The 20,832-nt window shown below is 46.2% G+C and overlaps 1 protein-coding gene across 3 annotated transcripts in view; it reads left to right on the forward strand.

The window, feature by feature from the left end:
* Positions 1-20,832, forward strand: part of EDC3 (enhancer of mRNA decapping 3) — a 61,906-nt gene that overhangs the window by 23,078 nt on the left and 17,996 nt on the right. For all 3 annotated transcript variants that reach the window (XM_039491183.1, XM_039491184.1, XM_039491185.1), the window contains exon 4: positions 11,851-12,186. In XM_039491183.1, the coding sequence (XP_039347117.1) occupies positions 11,851-12,186 (336 nt within the window). The remainder of the gene's footprint in view (positions 1-11,850; positions 12,187-20,832) is intronic.

Raw genomic sequence — 20,832 nt, forward strand, 5'->3', positions numbered from 1 at the left:
TTGAACTGCTGCTTGCTGCTGTCAAGTTGACTTGTGTATGGCTTCATAAGCCACGGCATTAAAGGGTAGACGGGGTCTCCCAGGATCACAATGGGCATTTCGACTTCCCCCTACGGTGATCTTCCTGTCCGGGAAGAAAGTCCTTGTTTGCAGCTTCTTGAACAGGCCAGTATTCCAAAAGATGCGTGCGTCATGCACCTTTCCAGACCACCCTGCGTTAATGTCTGTGAAACGCTCATGGTGATCCACAAGCGCCTGGAGAACCATTGAGAAATATCCCTTGCGATTATTATACTCGGTGGCTAGGTGGTCTGGAGCCAGAATTGGAATATGCGTGCCATGTATTGCCCCTCCGCAGCTAGGGAAGCCCATTTGTGTAGTGCCATCCACACTGTCACACGTGTTGCCCAGAGTCAGGTCATTCAGAACAGGATGTGATTAATGGCCCTGCACACTTCCGTCAACATGAGTCCAATGGTAGACTTTCCCACTCCAAACTGATTAGCAACTGATCGGTAGCAGTCTGGAGTAGCCAGCGCCACGTGCTTCTCCAACATCAGGGCCACTCTCATTCTCATGTTCTTGTGCATAGGGCTGGGGTGAGCTCGTCACACAGTCCCATGAGTGTGGCTTTCCTTATCCGAAATTTTTGCAGCCACTGCTTGTCATCCCAGACGTGCATGACAATGTGATCCCACACTCAGTGCTTGTTTCCCGAGCCCAAAAACAGCGTTCCATGATGATCAGCACCTCCATGAATGCCATGAGCAATCTCGTGTCGTAGCTACTATGCATGGAGAGATCAATGTCTCACTCCTCTTGCCTTTGTAGTTTAAGGAATAATTCCACTGCCACTCATGACGTATTCGTTAAAGTGAGCAGCAGACTGGTCAACAGTTCGGGATCCATTCCTGCAGCCCGAAGAGGAAGGGCGCGCAGTACACAAAGCGTTGAAAGATGGTGCCAAATATAGACGGAAGCACAGGGATTGCTGGGATGTGAAGCAATGCATCACGTGGCATTGGGACTGGACCCAAGATGCCCCGCGACCCCCTCCGCCTTCCCACAAGTCTTAGCGGCAGAAGAGAAAGAGGTGCTGTGTGGGATAGCTGCCCAGAGTGCACCGCTCTGAATACTGCTGCAAGTGTGAACATGTTATATAGGCAGTTGACAGTGTGAACACCTAACAGCGGTTTCCCTTCAACATTCTCTGAGCAGCGCTGTAACTGTGCCAGTATAGACGTGCCCTTACTAAAGACAAGATATACCACATCTATTGCTTTCCCCCCTCCACAAGGCTTGTTATCCTGTCAAAGAAAGCCATTAGGTTGATTTGACAGGATTTGTTCTTGACAAATCTATGCTGACTGTTACTTATCACTTTATTATTTTCTGAGTATTTGCAAATTGCTTAATTATTTGCTCCATTATCTTTCTGGGTATTGAAGTTAAGCTGACTGGTCTGTAATTCCCTGGATTATCCTGATTTCCCTTTTTATAGATTGACACTATGTTTGCCCTTTTCCAGTCTTCTGGAAACTCTCCTGTCTTCCGTGACTTTTCAGAGATCATCACTAATGGCTCAGCTATCTTCTCAGTCAGCTCCATGAATATTCTAGGGTGTATTTTCTCAGGCCCTAGTGTCTTAGTGATATGTTTAATAATCAGCCACATTATCTCAGGATTGTAAGTGATCATGAGGCAGAACTTGAAGATAGGATGGTCAGTATAATTGATAATCAAAGGATTTACCAAGAGGGAAATAACTTGATCAGTCGATTGAAATCAGTTGCAGTGGCACTTGACGGACTCCAAAGGAACACATCAACAATTGCTGTAGCGTACAAATTATAGTTGGGTCTACTGATAAATGAAGATATTGCACCATGCAAAGTAAAAGTACAAAAGATTTCCTGAGGCAATTACTCCTGTACACATGTTGGCCAACCTCCTTTTTGCAAAATATGCAGGAAAGAAATTTGTCAGCTGAACAAGAAGAAATTGTAAGACAGTGGTTGCTCAGCAAAAATCCTGACTTTCTGCCATATTTACTTGCATTTAAAGTAGAAGAATTGCTGTATCCAAAATCAATGTTTTCATCCGCTATCAAGGAAAAAGCTTTCCTTTAATATGGTGGGGGAAATCTAAAGAGTGCTGATATTCCATCTGACTTCATAGAACCGGTAGTACAATTGCATGTGTCTCAAGTTCAGCAAGCATAGAACAAATCTTTTAAACTTTGGATACATTCAAAACTGAGGAATAGGCTTGGGCTATCTGCTCCATCAAATTTGGTGGTCTGCTACAGAATGCTATGTGGCCAAATATACCTGGACTTGTAGTCTACAACTCTGCATGTTTCTGATTGTTTAATGCTTCAAACCTACAGCTCTGGATTATTGTCATTTTCACATAATCGGATGTTTTTTACTTTTGTTTATATAATATTGAAAATATGAAGTGAGTCATGACGTGTGACTTCCTTGGAAAAATATCCAACCAAAGTGTATACGACATTCCAACATTCACTATTATAACAACATATTAATACTTCGCTCACTGCAGTTTTATTTTTTATTTGTACAACCTTAAATTAATCTCTTGATCTATTGCCTTAGGTAAGCACAACTTGAATATGTAACTAAAACTAAGTGTAATGTGCGTATGCATTAATGTAACAGTTTTTAAACTGGAAAATGCCTTAAACTGGGACTAGCTGGTTTTTCCTGAGGTGGTAAAAGGCGTGATTTTACATGGTAAAAAACACCTCTGGAAAATACTATGCCATCCTCGCTTCAAGTTCTTCCTGTTTGTTCCCCATAGTCCTTGCATTTGGGTATAGACATTTGTCACCTTAATCCTGTCTAGTTTTTAAATGTTTAATTTGATAGTGCTTCCATCAAGTCCCTTCCATAGTCTCTTAAATCTCACTTAGTAAGTTTCCTGAATTTTCCTTAATTGCATCCTGCCACTCCAAGTTATATCCCCGGGGCATCTCTCTGAAAGTCCCTCTTTCAGCTTCCCAAATATAGATTTATACAGCTGTAATCTGAGACCTGCTTTGCTTTGAGCTAACTGAATGAAGCTTGTGTGCTAGTTGCACCAGTTTACACCACCTTGCTAGCCTTTTGGTAGCTCTGTAGTTAGCAGAGAGAGCTTAAAACCCCTCAAATTCGTATTTAAACACAAGAGACAGAAAACAGTTACTCTGAGAAAAACCCAAAATGTCACATCTTCTTTTACTGATTTGACTTAAAACTGTCTGAAAATCTTTGGAAACCAATGAAAACATAAGGCAGGCTTGAGTTTGAGACATCTACAGGTGTTAGATCTACAACTTTATTCAGTCATCTTCTCAGTCCCCCACAGTTTTGGTGGAGAGTCTTGGACCCTCTGTATTAGATGTTTGAGAGTCCAGTGCATGACAACTTGGATTGTAAACAGATCAAAACTCCTAACCTCTCTGAAATGTATAGGTTTGGGGGAGCAGATTAAATGTGTGAATCTGTCAGAAGTGGGATGCAAGAGATGCTAGCTGCAAGAGGGGGTATTAAGAAGTCCATGGAGGAATGCACTGAGACGTTCTCTGGAGCTTTCTCTCAGAAGGTATAGTGGCTGGGGTTAAAACAGCTGCAACTGACCTTTCGATGACTTTAGCGTGCTAAGTCAGGGACATAGTTCTCCCTTTACAGTGCTTGGTTGTGTGACAGAAATCAATAACTAATGGCAGTGTGGGTTACACAACAATGGGTTACGTGCAATGCTGGCACTGTGCTCATTCATGCTAGGGCTGGTAGTAAAAGCTCCCCGGGGGATCTTACAGGAAGGCAGCCAACTCACTGGAGACTTTATACTTGCTTGACTGTTTATAATTGAAAGGTAAAGAAGTTCAGGAAGTATTGTTTACTTTTTCCGAAGGAAGTGCTTTTCTTTGTGACATGGCAAACTGCCAAGTTGATGCCAAGCCATACATCTTTCACTTGAATAAGCTGAACACACAGACACAGAAGGCTGGCTAGCAATGACTTTTCTGGTGTATTGGGAGAATGAATGGGCTGGGAGAGGAGAAGTTGTTTGTGTGTGTGTGCCTGTGATGAGAGTGAGAAAATTGCATGCTCATGAATGAGCTGGATTGAAAACCCCGGACACACTGTCTGCTGTTTATCCACAGAACAGGTATAGCAAAGGCAAGAGCAATATATGAACAGCCATCAGTTAGGAATCTCAGGAACTACTGATCTGCATTAGATTCAAGCCAGTGCCCTAGAGGTCAACAGCATGGGCCCCAACTTATATGGGCTCCTGGGGCTAAAGCCCCAGGAATATTCAAAGTCAGGGGCTCTGCTCCACCAGTATTTGGAGCGGCGGGGAGCCCAGAGCCCTTTAAATCCCAGCCATGGCAGGGAGTCAGAGGGCTCTGGGTTGCCCGCAGCGGCGGGGAGCCCAGAGCCCTTTAAATCTCAGCTGCCGCTGGAAATCAGAGGGCTCTGGGCTGTCCGCAGCTGCAGGGAGCCCGGAGCCCTTTAAATCTCAGCTGCGTCCAGGAATCAGAGGGCTCTGGGCTGCCCGCAGAGATTCCGAGCCCTGGCTGGGATTTAAAGGGCTTATGGCTCCCCGCTGCTGCCGGCAGCCCAGGGCTGTTTCAATCCCGGCATGCAGCCGCTGTTTGCCCCCTCCCCAGACCTCTGCCCCAACTGCCCCCCAGGACCCCCACCCCCTATCTAAATGCTGCTGCTCCTTGTCCCCCGATTGTTCCCTCCCAAGACCCCTGCTCCAACTGCCCCTTGGGACCCCATCCCCTATCTAAGCCTCCCTTCTCCTTGTCCCCAACTTCCCCCTCCTGAGACCCCCCCCAGCTTTCCCCCAGGACCCCACCCCCTACCTGTCCACTGATTAAACCCCTGGGACTCCCATGCCTATCCAACCGCTGACTCTCCCCTGACTGCCCCCCTGAACCTCTGCCCCATCCAGCCACCCCTGCTCCTTGTCCCTTGACTGCCCCCTGGAACTCCCTACCCCTTCTCCAACCTCCAGCCCCCTTACTGTGCCACTCAGACCAGCGTGTCTGGCTCCATGCAGCTCCAGACACGCTGCTGTATACATCCTGCTGTGCTCCCCCACAGAGCCCACAGCCCCACCCCCACCCCAGCACCTGCCTTCCAGATTTGAGCACCTCAAAATTCAGGAGTGCTCAAGCTCAGTTTGGGCAGCTGTTACTTCATTTCTCCCAAATCAAATATACTGATCCACTGTAACTTGCTGTAGAAAAAGCAGGATAAAATGGAGCAAGAAATGCTTATTAGCACTGGAATTGCTATTTTCAACAGCCATTGCCTTTTTGTTTGTTTAAGGAAGACAGTGATATTGCATTGGCAAATTCCCCATAGAAAGAAAGAGTGGAACAAAAGAATAATAAAGGCACCTCAACTTTTCCTCATTTATGGAGGACAGTCTTATAATATGCATCCAGATATCTTCCAATCACACAAGCTGAAAATTGTTCCACTTTACTGCACCTCTGTAACCATATGGGAACCAATCCTGTCTGTGCTTTGTGCACATACAAAATTCCTGCTGAATGACCTGCCCTGGGAGCGTTACCAGTGACCCAGGGCTGGGGAAGCAGGAGGTGTGGGGGGAGGGGAGGCACTGGTGTGGGGGAGCCCAGGGCTGGGGCACTGGTGGGGAGGAAACGGGGAAGCCCAGCGCTGGGGCGGCAGGGGGTGTGGGTCAGTGGGGGGAGAGCCCAGGATGGGGGCAGCAGGGGGGTACAGGGGGGAGCCCAGGGCTGGGACGTGGGGCAAACAAATTTTTTTTTTGCTTGGGGCAGCAAAAAACCTAGAGCTGACACTGCCAGGTTCCCCCAGCCGCCGGAGCCCCGAGCCCTTTAATTTGACCCTGAGTGCTCCCAGCCACCTCTTCAGCTGGGAGCCCCCCCGGTTGATTTAAAATAAGGTATCACCTCCCCACCCCCAACCTTCCTCTCTCGGAGCATACTGTCTCCAGGGAAAGAAGCTTACACCTTCCTGGGTCTGACCTTGGAGCATTCAGCCCTTCCACATCATGCACTTTCCACAGTGAGTCTGCCCAGGCGGGTCTTGGGGCAACCAGAGGTCCCTGCACCCCAACTCTGCAGTCAGATGTGACTCTCAGCCAGACAGTAAAACAGAAGGTTTATTAGATGACGGGAACACAGTTTAAACAGAGCTTGTTGGTACAGAAAACAGAACCCCTCTGTCAGGTCCATCTTGGGGGGTGGGAGCCCAGAACCAAGTTCTGGGTCTCTTCCCATTTCCCCAGCCAGCTCCAAACTGACACTCCCTCCTCTGGCCTCTGTGTCTCTTCCGGACAAGGAGGCCACCTGATCTCTTTGTCCCCAACACCTTCAGTTGGCATCTTGCAGGGGAAACTGAGGCACCCATACAGTATTCAGAGAAAATATTAAGAACATTCCCACTTCATCACAACAGGTGCAACAAAATATAATACTGTATATTGAAGTAGGCAAGTGCTGCTTCTGACTTTCCACTTTTAATTGACCCTTGTAATCTTGTGGCACTGACGCGTTGTAGCTTCATTTTATATCGGCTTACAGGGCGGGAGCGGGGGGGCACCACCATTTTGGGCCCCACCAAAAATTATACAAACCTGCCACCTATGGTCAACAGCTCTGCATCCTATTAGTCTTCTGAGTTAACCATTTCCCTCACCTCAGCTTTACTTTTTTTTTCCTATGCTCTCTCCTTGTTTTCTTTCTTTTCCCCCAGTCTGTGTGGTTTATTACCTTTGGCCTTATCTAGGTCACAAACCATCCACAGAAAAGGCTCTGTGACTGGAGGTCACAATGTCCAGGACACAACTCTGATATGCTCTGGCAACCATGAATTACGCAAGTTTTCTTGTGGTGGTGTAACGGACTCATTACACAAGAGCTAACTCTGGTGGTCAGCAGTATTGCAGAGCTGGCGACCATCAGCGTGGATTAAAGAGCTGCCCTCCACAATTGTGTGTGTTTAATTTTGAAGGGGCATGATCTTGGCTCTCACTCAATATGTCTGCAGGGAGCTTGGGGGAGCTTTCCCATCATTGTTCTCTCTACTTCTCTAATGCAGTTTTCTGTTCTGTCAGCATTTACACTCCATTCACCTCAGTGCGCACTATCCCCTGGAACCACCACATGGGGATGCTTCTATGTCCATGTTTTGTTTTTCAGGGCAAGTGAAGAGTAGAATGTCGTTGTTTTCAGAAGAGTCTGGCAATGAGTCTAAAAACACTCATTTGGTAACAGGAGTGGGTTGGATTGGAGTAATAGCTGACGTTGACGTGAAAAGCAGATTTCTCTTGACACCGTTCAGCGTAGGCTCTGGGGCTTATTGAACTAGACTCTTCAGGAGTTCTGCAGGGAATCATTTGCCTAGTTTTGAGTCTTTGAATGCTTTCCTGGAAGCTCTCTGCAATGTTACTGTATTGATCGAAGCAAAGAGATTGGAAGTGAGATGTAACTGAAACCTTTCCCTCCCCCCACAAAACTATACAGATAAATGACTGCTAAAGGGGCTGGCATGCACGTTCTGTATGTTGCAGTTCCAGGTGCTACAGTTCTTCTTGCTTGAATTCCTTATTTATTCCTGTTTCCTAATCTTTTGCATTTGCATGTCATCTGCCAATTTTTTTTGAATCCTTTATCAGCGTGAAAAATAGATCCTTCCCCTCTGTGTGGCTTCTTTAATGTAGAAAAATCTCTTGGTTCATCTCATTTTTGTCTTCTGATTGTAGTAAGATGACAGCTTTAAAGAATGCTATCAACTTGAAAGTCACAGTTGTGTCTGAAAATGAACTACCTACTGTAGTTACAGAGAACCTTGGATAGCTTCTACTGGAAAGAAATTGATGAGAACATTTTGTGTGTGTGTGTGTGTGTACAGGTGTATAATCAATTTCACTGTCCCTAGCGAGCACCTGTATACCATTATGCATCCATGCTATGTGTTGTGTTGGTATAATTTCATTTAAAAAAATCATATCCCTAACCAAAATGTCTATAACTGTACAAGAATTGTGTATACGTCTGGCCTTAGATTTTGCAGGAGCTGCCATATAAGTAATAGTATTATGTAATTAATCCTTTCCCTCTAGTGTGGCATAAAAAATGTTACTTACCCAAGGTTAAGAGAACTTTTTTGAAAAGTTATTAAACTTCCATCAGTCTCCATCTGGACAGGCAAGTAGATTTTGTGCTTTAGCTGGTAAACTTTCGGGGAAAGTTTCCACAGCTGTGTGGCAGTGTCAGGCTAGAAGAAGTCTTGGGGGGGGGAAACGTGACTTAAGTGCTCTGATTTTATAGAAACCTTTTAACAGTTATGCCGTTTCCACAGTCACTTGTTCAGAATGGCTTCTATAATACAAAGACATAAATACACTTTGTTTAAAAACAAAACAGATTCTTCTCTGACAGTAAAATTCTCTTACGTCATCGCCACCTTTGGATTTTTTAAAGGCAACCTATAATGGAAAAAAATCAGTGCCCTTTTTCCTTGTTTGACTAATGAAGAAAATTCAAGGGTTTCTGCTTTTTTTTTTTTTTTTTTAATTTTAGAAATACCAGGCCTTGACTTTCCTGTCTTTGCTGGAGAAGTAGTGTGTTCATGGCATCATGGGATACTGGAAGCTGAACAATTGTGGAGAAGAGCCTTTTAGTCAGAATGCTTAAAACTATTTTGTTTAACTCAAACATCTGACACATACTTAAGAGGAAAGTTTTGTGAAAGAGTCAACATCCCTTTCAGTGGAGGGCTGGGAAAGCACACTCAAGTCATCTAGAGTACTCCAGCAAAAACAAGAACACACAAATTTCTAAAATCAAAAGTAAGCGAGAACCGGTCTCGCGGTATGTGTCCTTTTACATAAACAAAGGGCAAAACCAAATGATACCTTCCACCACTAGCACCCCCCCCAATAAGTCAGACGTGTTATTCAGTGAGTTCTCTTTGTTTTCCAGAGAAAATTGCTTAAGATTGCAAAGCCACAGATGCAGCTGTCTGGTGTGTGTCTTGGTAGAACTTTCTCTATCCAGTGAGCCTATTGCCAGGGAGGAAAAGAGGATAGTTTGCTTTATGGCCATCTATCTTACTGGTAAGGAGTGGAGGCTATTTTGGGGTTAGCCACTGGAGCTTAAACTGTAAACAGGTTGAGGCACTTACACAGATCTCTCCATAGATGTTAACTTGGCCTACTGAGTTTGTGGATTCTGTTCATTGCTAGCTTGGCTAAAAATGGCTCGATGTTCTTAGCTGCTTCTGAGTAAATATAGCAGTTGACAGCTGTAGTTGAATTAATGCACATGTAGAATCAACCTAAAATTCAATGACCTTCCTATGCTAAACAGGAACCTGTACTTTTTAATGGAAGTGTTTAGTGCTATGGTAAGGGAGTGGGATTTCTGTGAAGGGAGTAGAGGATCCAACCCACAGCACGCACAGAGACTTTAAGAAAGTTCAAACTTTCTGCAGATTGACCTTGTCAGGTAGAGCTTGACAAAGTCTCTGATCCCAGGTGAATAATTTGTCTGTCCAGACAGAAAGAACTTGCCTAGACAAGTAGCTTTGCAACAGCTCTCTAAAATTCTGCCAGTTCTGTAAATCCTGTTACCTCTGTAATAGAATCATAGTTATTCGTAGATTGTCTTGTATTTCCCACTAGTCGCAGATGGGAATTGGGGTACAGTAGGGTAATAGCCAACTTTATAATAGGGTATTCAAAGGTTTATATATTGTATATTTTCATAGTACTTCTCGCCCCAAAGGTTACAACAACAGCTTACAAGATACAGTGATGTATGCACATACTGCACCACTGAAATTTGGACACATTTGTCGTGGAAAGCAACAACCACCTCAGCAACTAGTGTACTACACAACAGTATGCAAGGATGAAAATGGGTTGACTGAGGAAAGCAGGACAAAGCCCTCTTCTCTTAAAATGCCTTGGGATCCTTTGTGTCCACACAGAACAGACTGGAATTCCTGTTTTGTTTTGGGTTTTTTTGTAAGTCTTATCTGAAAGCTCCCCTGCACTCGCGTTCTGTCAACTTTTTAATGTTGCGGCTGGAGCATGTTTAGACTAATCTGTAAATGAAGTGATTTTAAATTCAGAAACAGTGGAACCATACATTTCATGACATGATGGAAGAAAATAATTGTGAGAATATGGCAGTGTGGAGAGTGTTCCATGGAGTCTGATTGATACAAGTGTACATTCTGGGGGCTGGACTTTGCCCACAAAGACCAGCACATACAAGTCATATCACCAGAAATTATGGCACTTTGGGGTGCTTGTTCCAATGGGTTGTAATAGTTCTGTGAACTATCATTTCCAAGTGTCACATGAGGTGAATTTTTCTTCGTACAAGAGTACATAGTCTCATTCAATCTTGTTAGCTTGCATGTGATTGCAGTGCTACTTACAAATGGGAAGAGATTCCCAAAGCAGGTCAGACAGTCTAGAAGGGAACATTATACTGGAATGAGCTACCACTAGTTTACTCAAATGAACAAGTAACTCCCCTGTGAGCAAGCCAGGTATGATCTGAGTTTGCCACTTCCCTGCAAAGAAAGCACTGCTTTACAGATTAGTTAACTCATCAGCACTGGTGATGTCAGCATGTCTTTTTGACAACTTGGGAATCCCTTGTCTCTATCAATTGATTATTTTCTGTTTCTATAAGGACACAGAGAGTGGCTCAAAGGGGCGGTAGCTGTGGCTAATATGATTGTGTTGAGCAGTGGTAGTGTGCTTAGAATTGTCCAAACATAAGATGTTCCTGTCTCATAGAGTTTGCAATGAAGTAGTTTGTTCAATGAATAAGTGTCAGGCCATTGATGATAGGGGCTTAATGCAAATCTTTTTTCAGGTCTGGAACTCTAGCTTCAAATCAGTCTGGTCACAGTGCAGGGGTGCAGTTGAAACTTTTGAGTTGAGGGTCACTGTATTTTCTCTTGCTGGAAACAGTGATAAAAATGAAGGGATGTCTGTGGGTGAGGCAGCAGGAGATAAAGGGGGAAATTAAATAGCAATCTGAAGTACTGGTTGAAGCTTTAAAATGTAAATGTAGAGGGTAACAATTTGTCTGCCGTTCTGAATACCTTACATACAATATATGGAAAGCCCCACTTTAAATGCTCTTTATGTGACTCTTGCTGCCCATCAGCAGCTCAGTAATACTTCTTGACCCTTAACTTTTTCACTCTGTCCAGGCCAACTTTCCAGCTGAGCCATGTGGAGCCAGAAACCTTTGATTAGATCAGAGATGAACACCCAAATTCCCCATATTGGTGGCTGCATTGCTTTCAAGGAGGCATGTAGTCACTAGCACAAGGAATTCTGAGGTACTTTTGTGATGGGAAGTCTTGGTGTTGCTCTGTGAGAAATAATTTCTACCCACAAACATAAGCGATAATGGGGAGGCAACCCAGATGAGGCTTAAATGATTTTTAAGGGGCAGTATAATAAATGTACGCACACTACTGCTGCAAAGCTTGATTTTTCCTTAGAACTGTGTGAATGGGAGCTTCTGCCTAGTCTCCGGTGGATTTTTGCCTACTGCACAACTTGCCATTGTTGGCAGTCTGTTTGTAAGAGGGAGTAGCAGCTCAGCAGGATTTGGAGGTGCACTAAAAACGCTGTGTGAGAAAGCCGGCACAATGCCTGTCTACCACCTCCTGGCAGCACGCACTATTGCTAATCATGCAGTATCTTGAACACCCAACTTAGATAATTGTACAAAAGGAGGCATCTGAATGAATGTTTGTGACACTTGTGGCTGGGTTTCAACCTGTTTTATTTTTTGTTTAGGGTCATCCAGTAGCCGCCACCCAAACCAGGTGACTCCAAAGAAGAGTGGCCTGAAGAATGGGCAGATGAAGAGTAAAGACGATGAGTGTTTTGGAGATGACATTGAGGAAATCCCAGACACAGATTTTGATTTTGAAGGGAACCTGGCGCTTTTTGACAAGGCAGCAGTGTTTGAAGAGATTGACACTTACGAGAGGAGGAGTGGCACTCGCTCCAGGGGTACCCCCAACGAGAGGCCAGCACGCTACCGGCATGACGAGAACATCCTGGAATCAGAGCCCGTCGTCTACAGACGGATCGTCGTACCCCAAAATACTAACAAGGAATTTTGCACTGGTATGCTAGTCTGTTTACTTCTGAGGATGCTTATTCCATGGCTCCTCCAGGAGATAACTGGGAAGTGTTTCCACAGGGGGCATCTGTCACCTGAGTGCAACAAGCATGGTTATTCATTTACAGAGGCTTGGATCCATACACTGTACCACAGTATTTGCAGTATAACCCTCTTTATCTGCCATGTTTCAGACATTAAAAGCATTAAGGTAAAAGGGGATACGCTTACAATAGGGAATAAGGCCAGGATTTGGAGAAAAGGAGCTACAGTGGAACAGAGTTGTGTTGTGAACTATCAGACTAGGTTCACATGACTTGTGATAATTGGAACCAAGGCTTAGCTGTCAGTAGCATGAAGAGCCTGTGTGGATTGACTCCTGGCTCCTGAGAGGGTTTGTCGCAGGATTCAGTACATGTGACCATCTTGGCACTTTTGGTATCTTGCTTGTGATATGAGGCAGTACAGTTCATGAGCTTCTCATGTTCTGCCTGGATTTGAATAGCATCTGCCAGTAAAGCTGCTAACATGCTTTATTGTTAAAAATTTGAAATCTAGTCAATTTAAAATGATGAGTTGAAAGTAGTTTCAGGTACTATATGTATTCCTGAATGTCCATGTCCAAATGTTGTAGTTTTACAGTTATTCTCTTTTTATAACCACTTTTGCCTGTTGCTGTGTGAAAGGTCCAAACAAACAGGAAACTGCATGTAGTGCTGTTAGGTGCACAAAACACATTCGGATACCTAGGGAGATACATCCCTCCGCCTCTCACCTCCCCCCACCCATTCCATTTAAAGTAATCTTAGCTGTTACAAGAATGTAAAACTTGATTTTTAAGCGTGATGTTCCTTTAACTTGAAGTTTTCATCATGTAAAATCCTGTTGACAAACATATTAATTCCTTAAGTGGCCCGAACAGTGCATCTCAATACTAGCTGCAGCACTAATACACTTTCCAGTCCTGTGCAGAGGTTAATAGCACTGTTTAGTGCAAAGCATAGTATAAGCAGTCATTGTGCAAGTTTTCCCCAACTGTGTGAATGCACCCCTGCAATTCCAGTACCAATACCTTCCTAGCAGACAGCAAGCTGTCAGACTGAGGGATTAATGATGTATGGGTCAGTGAGTTATATTTGATTGCAGTAGTCATGGAATCTAAATATAGAAAATGTTTGTGTTAGGCCAGGGGTGGGCAAACTTTTTGGGCCGAGGGCCACATCTGGGTGGAGAAATTGTATGCAGGGCAGGGGGTTGGGATGTGGGAGGGAGTGTGAGGGGTGTGTTTCAGGGGGGTGCAGGAAGGGGCTCAGGGCAAGGGATTGGGGCAGAGGAGGGCTGCAGGGTGTACGAGGGGGCTCAAGGAAGGAGGTTGGGGTGCAGGAGGGGTGTGGCGGGGGATCGGGGCAGGGGATTGGGTGCACAGGGGTGTAAGGGGTTAGGGTGCAGGAGGGGTGAGGGGTGTACGAGGGGGCTCAGGGCAGGGAGTTGGGATGTGAGTTGGGGGCGGGGTGCAGATGGGGTTCAGGCTCCAGCATGCCGCCACTTACCTAAAGCGGCTCCGGGGTGGCAGCGGCGCGCACCGGGGCCAGGGCAGGCTCCCTGCATGCCTGCCCTGTCCCCAGCCCCACGATGCTCCAGGAAGCACTGCGGCCCTTGGAGGGGGGTGGAGAGCTCTGCATGCGCTGCCCTTGCTGCGCCTCCAGGTACGTCCCCCGAAGCTCCCATTGGCCGCAGTTCCCCGTTCCTGGCCAATGGGAGCTGCGGAGGTAGTGCCTGGAGCAAGGGCAACGCACGGAGCCCTCTGCCCTCCCTGCCCGGGGGCCGCGGGGAAGTGGTGCTGGCCACTTCTGAGAGCAGCACGGGGCCCGCGGCACCATGGGGGGCAATCCCGCAGGCCGGATCCAAAGCCCTGAGGGGCCGGATCCGGCCCCTAGGCCATAGTTTGCCTACTCCTATGTTAGGCCATCTAGTCCATCTCCCTGAGGCAAGTGTAGGACTGTTCCCTACTGCACAAAGCACTAGTAAATGTTCAATCTGGTTTTAAATACCGCAAGTGACAGTACTTCTAGCACTACCTCTGGGAACCAATTCCTCAGGCTAAGAGATTTCACTATTGGGAAGCTTTTCTGATAATCTCCCCTTATTTTCCAATAATTTCAACCCATTGCCACTCTCACTTATACCCCCTCTTATTTATACACCTCTACCCCGATATAATGCGACCCGATATAACACAGATTCGCATACAACACGGTAAAGCTCTGACACGCTGCTCTGAGCAGCATGTTAAGGGGGCCAGGCTGCGGTCAAGGGGTTGGATAAGGGGCAGAGGGTCTTGGGAGCGGTCAGGGGCTCCTCCCGCCCTGCCACGGTCTAGGAGGCAGGAGCTGTGTGGGGGCAATTTTGGGGGCACTTCAGTCCCAGAGTGGCCCGGGAGCAGCCTGCTCTGCTTCCCTCACCTCGGCCCCAGCCGTGTCGCTCAGGGGAGGAGGCTTGGGGGAAGGGATTTCCCTCCCTTCCCACCCCCCCCCATTTACTGGCAGCGGCAGGAAGCGGAGCAGCCCGCCCCCAGCCCACTCTACTCCACCAGCTCCTAGCCGTGGTGCTCCGCTTCCCGCCGCAGGTGAGTACGGGGGGCGTCCTTTCCCCAACATCTCCACACTCGCTGGCGGTGGGAAGCAGAGCGCCGCGGCTGGGAGGTGGCGGAGTGGAGCGGGCTGGGTCCACGTTGCTCCGCTTCCCACTGCAGGTAAGCACGGAGGGTGTCCTTTCCCCAACCTCCCCGCACTCACCGGCAATGGGAAGCGAAGCAGCCTGTCCCCAGCCCGCTCTACTCTGCCAGCTCCTAGCTGCGGCGCTCCGCTTCCCACCACAAGTGAGTACGGGGGGCGTCCTTTCCCCAACCTCTCCGCACTCACCAGCAGCAGGAAGCAGAGCGGGAGGTGGCGGAGTGGAGCGGGCTGGGGCCACGTTGCTCCACTTCCTGCCGCTGCCGGTGAGTGCCTGTCAGGGGGCGGAGGGTGTGGATAGGGGTTGGAGCAGTCAGGGGACAAGGAGCGGGGGTTGGGTGTGGGAGGGTCCTGGGGGTGATTAGGGACAGGGGTCTCTGGAGGGGGTGGTCAGGGAGCAAGGAACGGGGAGGCCAAAGCAAGTTCGATACAACGTGGTCTCACCTATAACATGGTAAGATTTTTTGTTTCCCGAGGACCATGTTATATCGGGGTAGAGGTGTATTAAATAGTTTCTTTCCCTTTTAGAGTGTACACACTTAAAAAATGTGCGGACAGAGTCTTCTGTACCTTTAATTGATGCTTAGCTAAATGATACATAGTTATAAATGTCTTTAATCTTATTACCTCCAACCTCCTAATCATTCTTGTAGTTCTTCCTCTAGTTCATTGCTCTTTTTCTGGTAATGCGATTACCAGAACTGAACACAATATTCAGAGCCACCTAGACTATTACTTTTCTGCTCTTTGCCGTGCTTTTGGATGTGTGGCCCAAAATTTCATTGGCCTATCTTTGCTTTGCTACCGTGTTCCAGATAAACTCTCTACCCCTGAGTCTGAGTATTTGTTTATAGGGATATTGGGAGCAGGCCACCTTCTTCTTTCGTGTAGGGAGTCAGTTGTTGGGGATGGAGAGGTTACATGCAATAGCAGTGTTAGGTGGGAGGTGCCCAGGCCTAAATCACTTCTTGCTGCTGGGAATGAGTCTGCCAAAACGTTGTCTGCCTAATATAAACAAGTGGAGGATGGAGAGAATTTTCTCTTTGCCTGATCAAACTGCTGACACATCAGCTAGCCCTCATCTCTACCAGGAATCCAGTTAATCACAGAACTCAGTTTCAGTCAACAAACTTATGTAAAAAAAATGCCTGAAATGAATGTGCTGGACCTTAGCCAAGAAATTGGATCAGAGTTTATTTTGGAGCTGTAATCTAATGTGAAAGTTAAGCAGGGAGTGTGTATAAGAGACACAATCTAAGGGCCTGAATTTGAAATTGACAAAGGTTGGATAAACAGTTATTCTAACATACAGAGCTCCTAGTACAGGAGGTCATTGTTTCTTGTTGTGCGGTTTATTTCCTTCCTTATTTCTACTAAGATGTGTACAAACAAGACTTGTATTTATATTTGTCCTGGTGACATTTTAGTTCAACTAATGAGGTAAATTTCCCTCATCTTCTCTAAGAATTGCATCTTATAGAAGGCTCTATCTTCATAACCTAATACTCGGGGGGTGGGGGAGGGTGGAAGGAGGGCGGGGTGGGGGGGTTAAAAGAGAGCAAAGCCAGAGTATGGAAATCATAGAATCTCAGGGTTGGAAGGGACCTCAGGAGGTCACCTAGTCCAACCCCCTGCTCAAAGCAGGACCAAACCCAACTAAATCATACCAGCCAGGGCTTTGTCAAGCCTGACCTTAAAAACCTCTAAGGAAGGAGATTCCACCACCTCCCTAGGTAACCCATTCCAGTTCTTCACCACCCTACTAGTGAAAAAGTTTTTCCTAATGTCCAACCTAAACCTCCCCCTCTGCAACTTGAGACCATTACTCCTTGTTCTGTCATCTGCTACCACTGAGAACAGTCTAGATCCATCCTCTTTGGAACCCCCTTTCAGGTAGTTGAAAGCAGCTATCAAATCCCCCCTCATTCTTCTCTTCTGCAGACTAAACAAGCCCAGTTCCCTCAGCCTCTCCTCATAAGTCATGTGCTCCAGCCCCCTAATCATTTTTGTTGCCCTCCGCTGGACTCTCTCCAATTTATCCACATCCTTCTTGTAGTGTGGGGCCCAAAACTGAACACAGTACTCCAAATGAGGCCTCACCAGTGCTGAGTAGAGGGGAATGATCACATCCCTTGATCTGCTGGAAATGCCCCTACTTATACAACCCAAAATGCCATTAGCCTTCTTGGCAACAAGGGCACACTGTTGACTCATATTCAGCTTTTCATCCACCGTAACCCCTAGGTCCTTTTCTGCAGAACTGCTGCCCAGCCATTCGGTCCCTAGTCTGTAGCAGTGCATGGGATTCTTCCGTCCTAAGTGCAGGACTCTGCACTTGTCCTTGTTGAACCTCATCATATTTCTTTTGGCCCAATCCTCTAATTTGTCTAGGTCCCTCTGTATCCTATCCCTACCCTCCAGCGTATCAACCACTCCTCCCAGTTTAGTGTCATCTGCAAACTTGCTAAGGGTGCAGTCCACACCATCCTCCAGATCGTTAATGAAGATATTGAATAAACCCGCCCCAGCACCGACCCTTGGGGCACTCCACTTGATACCGGCTGCCAACTAGACATGGAACCATTGATCATTACCCATTGAGCCCGACCATCTAGCCAGTTTTCTATCTACCTTACCATCCATTCATCCAGCCCATACTTCTTTAACTTGCTGGCAAGAATACTGTGGGAGACTGTATCAAAAGCTTTGCTAAAGTCCAGAAATAGCACATCCACTGGTTTCCCCTCATCCACAGAACCGGTTATCTCATCATAGAAGGCAATTAGGTTAGTCAGGCATGACTTGCCCTTGGTGAATCCATGCTGACTGTTCCTGATCACTTTCCCCTCCTTTAAGTGGTTCAGGATTGATTCCTTGAGGACCTGTTCCATGGTTTTTCCAGGGACTGAGGTGAGACTGACTGGCCTGTAGTTCCCTGGATCTTCCTTCTTTCCTTTTTTAAAGATGGGCACTACATTAGCTTTTTTCCAGTCATCTTCTCAACTTGGCACTCTCCTACCTTGTCAAGTGCTCAGTATATTAAACTAAGTAATAACTGAAAAGGGATCAGAGCAGTAAATTAGTAAACACTGCTCTTTTTGTTGCAGTGTGTGGGGCAGGGGGGAGAATAAGTGATTCCTGTCTGTATAGTTTCCATAACGTCTTAAAGTCTAGGATGAAAAGCACTCTATAAATCTAAGGGATGGATCATTCTGCAGGGTCAGCTAACTTTCTGATGAGTCTCCCATATGGAATTCTACATTTGTTTCCAAAAAAAGCTGTCACTATACAGTAAGAAAGCAATCAGACATTGAGTTCCCTGTTTGTGCTTACTTGGATAATGATAGAAAAGTTCCATTTCTGTATGTACCAGGTCTTCCCATCTTCCTCCATAAAGGGTAACTTCCTTTGTGTTAGGTGGGGAAGTTTCCTTCCACTAGGGAAATGCTAATAGCTGCATGGTGAAAGCTCTTATAAACACTTGTGTGTTTGGCTATTGCTAACTCTGGGGAACATTGGCATAAACTTGATTCTGGAGTTAGCGGGTCAACCCTCTTGATCTTGCTGCAAGAACGGTGGATTCAGTATCTTTGGCCTCTTCCACCCTCTCTCGGCACAGATACAGAGTCTCTGTGGGTAATAACTGATTATCTATTTAAACGGTCATGATTTCCTTTTGTTTAACTTGGTAACTTCCTTCTAACGATTAAAGGGTAGCAGCTGCTGGAGTAACTGGAAGGGAGGGAAGGTTCAGAGTGACAGGCCCCTCATTAGTGTCCGTGGTACTGAAATCTATTATTTCTGGATATCTGTAACAAAGAGGAACCCGAGTCGTCATCGTTTTCTCTCAAAAAGGCTCTATCTAAACTCACCAGTGACTCTCTAGTTGGGAAAGCAAACTTTCTAGTTATACTGGAAATAGCTACTTTTTAGTCATTTCTTTAATCTAGTCCTGTCTGTCTTGGATACTGATTGCCTTGTGAGAGCTCAGCATTGACTGACACAGTGATTGGTCTGTCTGATGAATGTAATAAGAACACAGTCACAGTTGCTGGGTTGATTGACAGGCAGTTAATGTCCAGCTCTTGCCATGCCTGAAGGGGGAAATCTCAGCCATTTGGGTGTGAATCCCTGCATGCTCCTGCATCTTACTCCAACACATGGCCCAGGGAATAATTTGGGAGGCTTTTGAAGTGGTATCATCACTGCAAAGATCAGGGGACTGGACAGCTGTGTTATGCCACTAATTTTTCAAAAGAAACTGTTGGTCTATCTGTCAGTGCATTTTATTGCCCATTAAATAAGTTCATTTATAATGGGGGTGGTTAAGCACTGGAATGAATTGCCTAGGGAAGTTGTGGAATCTCCATCATTGGAGATCTTTAAGAGCAGGTTAGACAAACATTTGTCAGGAATGGTCTGAAAATACTTAGTCCTGCCATGAGTGGACTAGATGACCTCTTGAGGTCCCTTCCAGTCCTATGATTCTGTAATGAACACAAGGCTGGACAAATCCATTTGTACCAAAGCAACCCAGTGGACTACTAGGAAGTAATGTTTGGTAGCCCAACCATTATTATAGTCAACTGTATGTTTCAGATAAATAGGGCTTGGCTACACTTGCAGATGTGCAGCGCTGGGAGTTACAGCTGTCGTCGTACAGCTGTGTAGGGAAAGCGCTGGAGTGTGGCCACACTGACAGCTACCAGCACTGCAGTGTGGCCACATTGCAGCATTTGCAGCGCTGTTGGGAGTGGTGCATTATGGGCAGCTATCCCAGCGTTCAAGTGGCTGCAACGTGCTTTTCAAAAGAAGGGGGTGGGGTGGAGTGTGACAGGGAGCATGGGGGGGAGAGAGAGAGAGTGGATTTTTGGAGCCGACACTGTCAGCTCTCTGCCTTGCAAATTCTAACCATTTCCCCGACGCCTCATTCACTCTTAAATGCAAACAGCCTGGAGACCAGATAAGCAGCTGCTCCGATGGACTCCCTTTCCCCCACTCCCACTCCCCGCTGTGCTGTTTCTCTCCTAAAGCAAACACTAGGCTGTAGACATTCATCCCCCTGCCTGCCTCATTCACAGCAAACAGGAGCTGTGTTTGTTTTCCCGAGTTCACAACAAAACAAAGAGAGGCATCATAACAAAACAAAGAGAGTTCTTTAGTTAAAAGCATTATGGGAAAATTCTGCTGGATGCCAATTACAGCACTTTTGGTGGCCACACTGGCGGAGCAGCGCTGCATCACCAGCGCTGCAATAGTTATACCTGAGGCAGAGCAGGAGTACAGCCAGCGCTGCAGCCAGGGAGATGCAGCGCTGTAAGTGCCTTGCAAGTGTGGAAGGTGTGTAAGTTGCAGCGCTGTAAACCCACCACCAGCGCTGCAACTCTCCAGTGTAGCCAAGCCCATAGTCTTAAGTAGACCCATGACTCATAGATCTTTTATTGCCTTTGATTCAAAATCCAGTACCCCGAAGGCTAGATGAAAGTGGCTGATGCTCCATTGTCAGTCCTGGTCTCTCTTCCACAGTTATGCTCACCTATCTTTTTTAAAAGGTTAATTCTATTAACCTGTCTCACTAAAGGGGATGCTCTGAATCTAGCAACCTTCACCCAACAGAGAGGAACTTTTAAGATTGTTAGGGCCCAGCTCTCCAAACGCTGTTCTCTTAGAGACTTTTAATATTTTATTCAGTGGTTGTTCCCTGACCATTCACATTCTGCTGCGTTTCTTAATTTCTGCCCTCTTTGATTAAACAGCAGGTAAAATGAACAGATTGGGTTTTCTCCTTTGTCTCGTAAGTGACCATCTCTGTAGATTTTGGTTAAAGTGATTGTTTTGAAATGCAAAATACCCTGGCAGCTGTTTGCCTCTTGTATCTCGTAAACCAGTGGGCCCCAACCTTTTCCGGGTGGTGGGTGC

Source organism: Mauremys reevesii, linkage group 10 (assembly GCF_016161935.1).
Source record: "Mauremys reevesii isolate NIE-2019 linkage group 10, ASM1616193v1, whole genome shotgun sequence".
Classification (NCBI taxonomy): domain Eukaryota; kingdom Metazoa; phylum Chordata; order Testudines; family Geoemydidae; genus Mauremys; species Mauremys reevesii.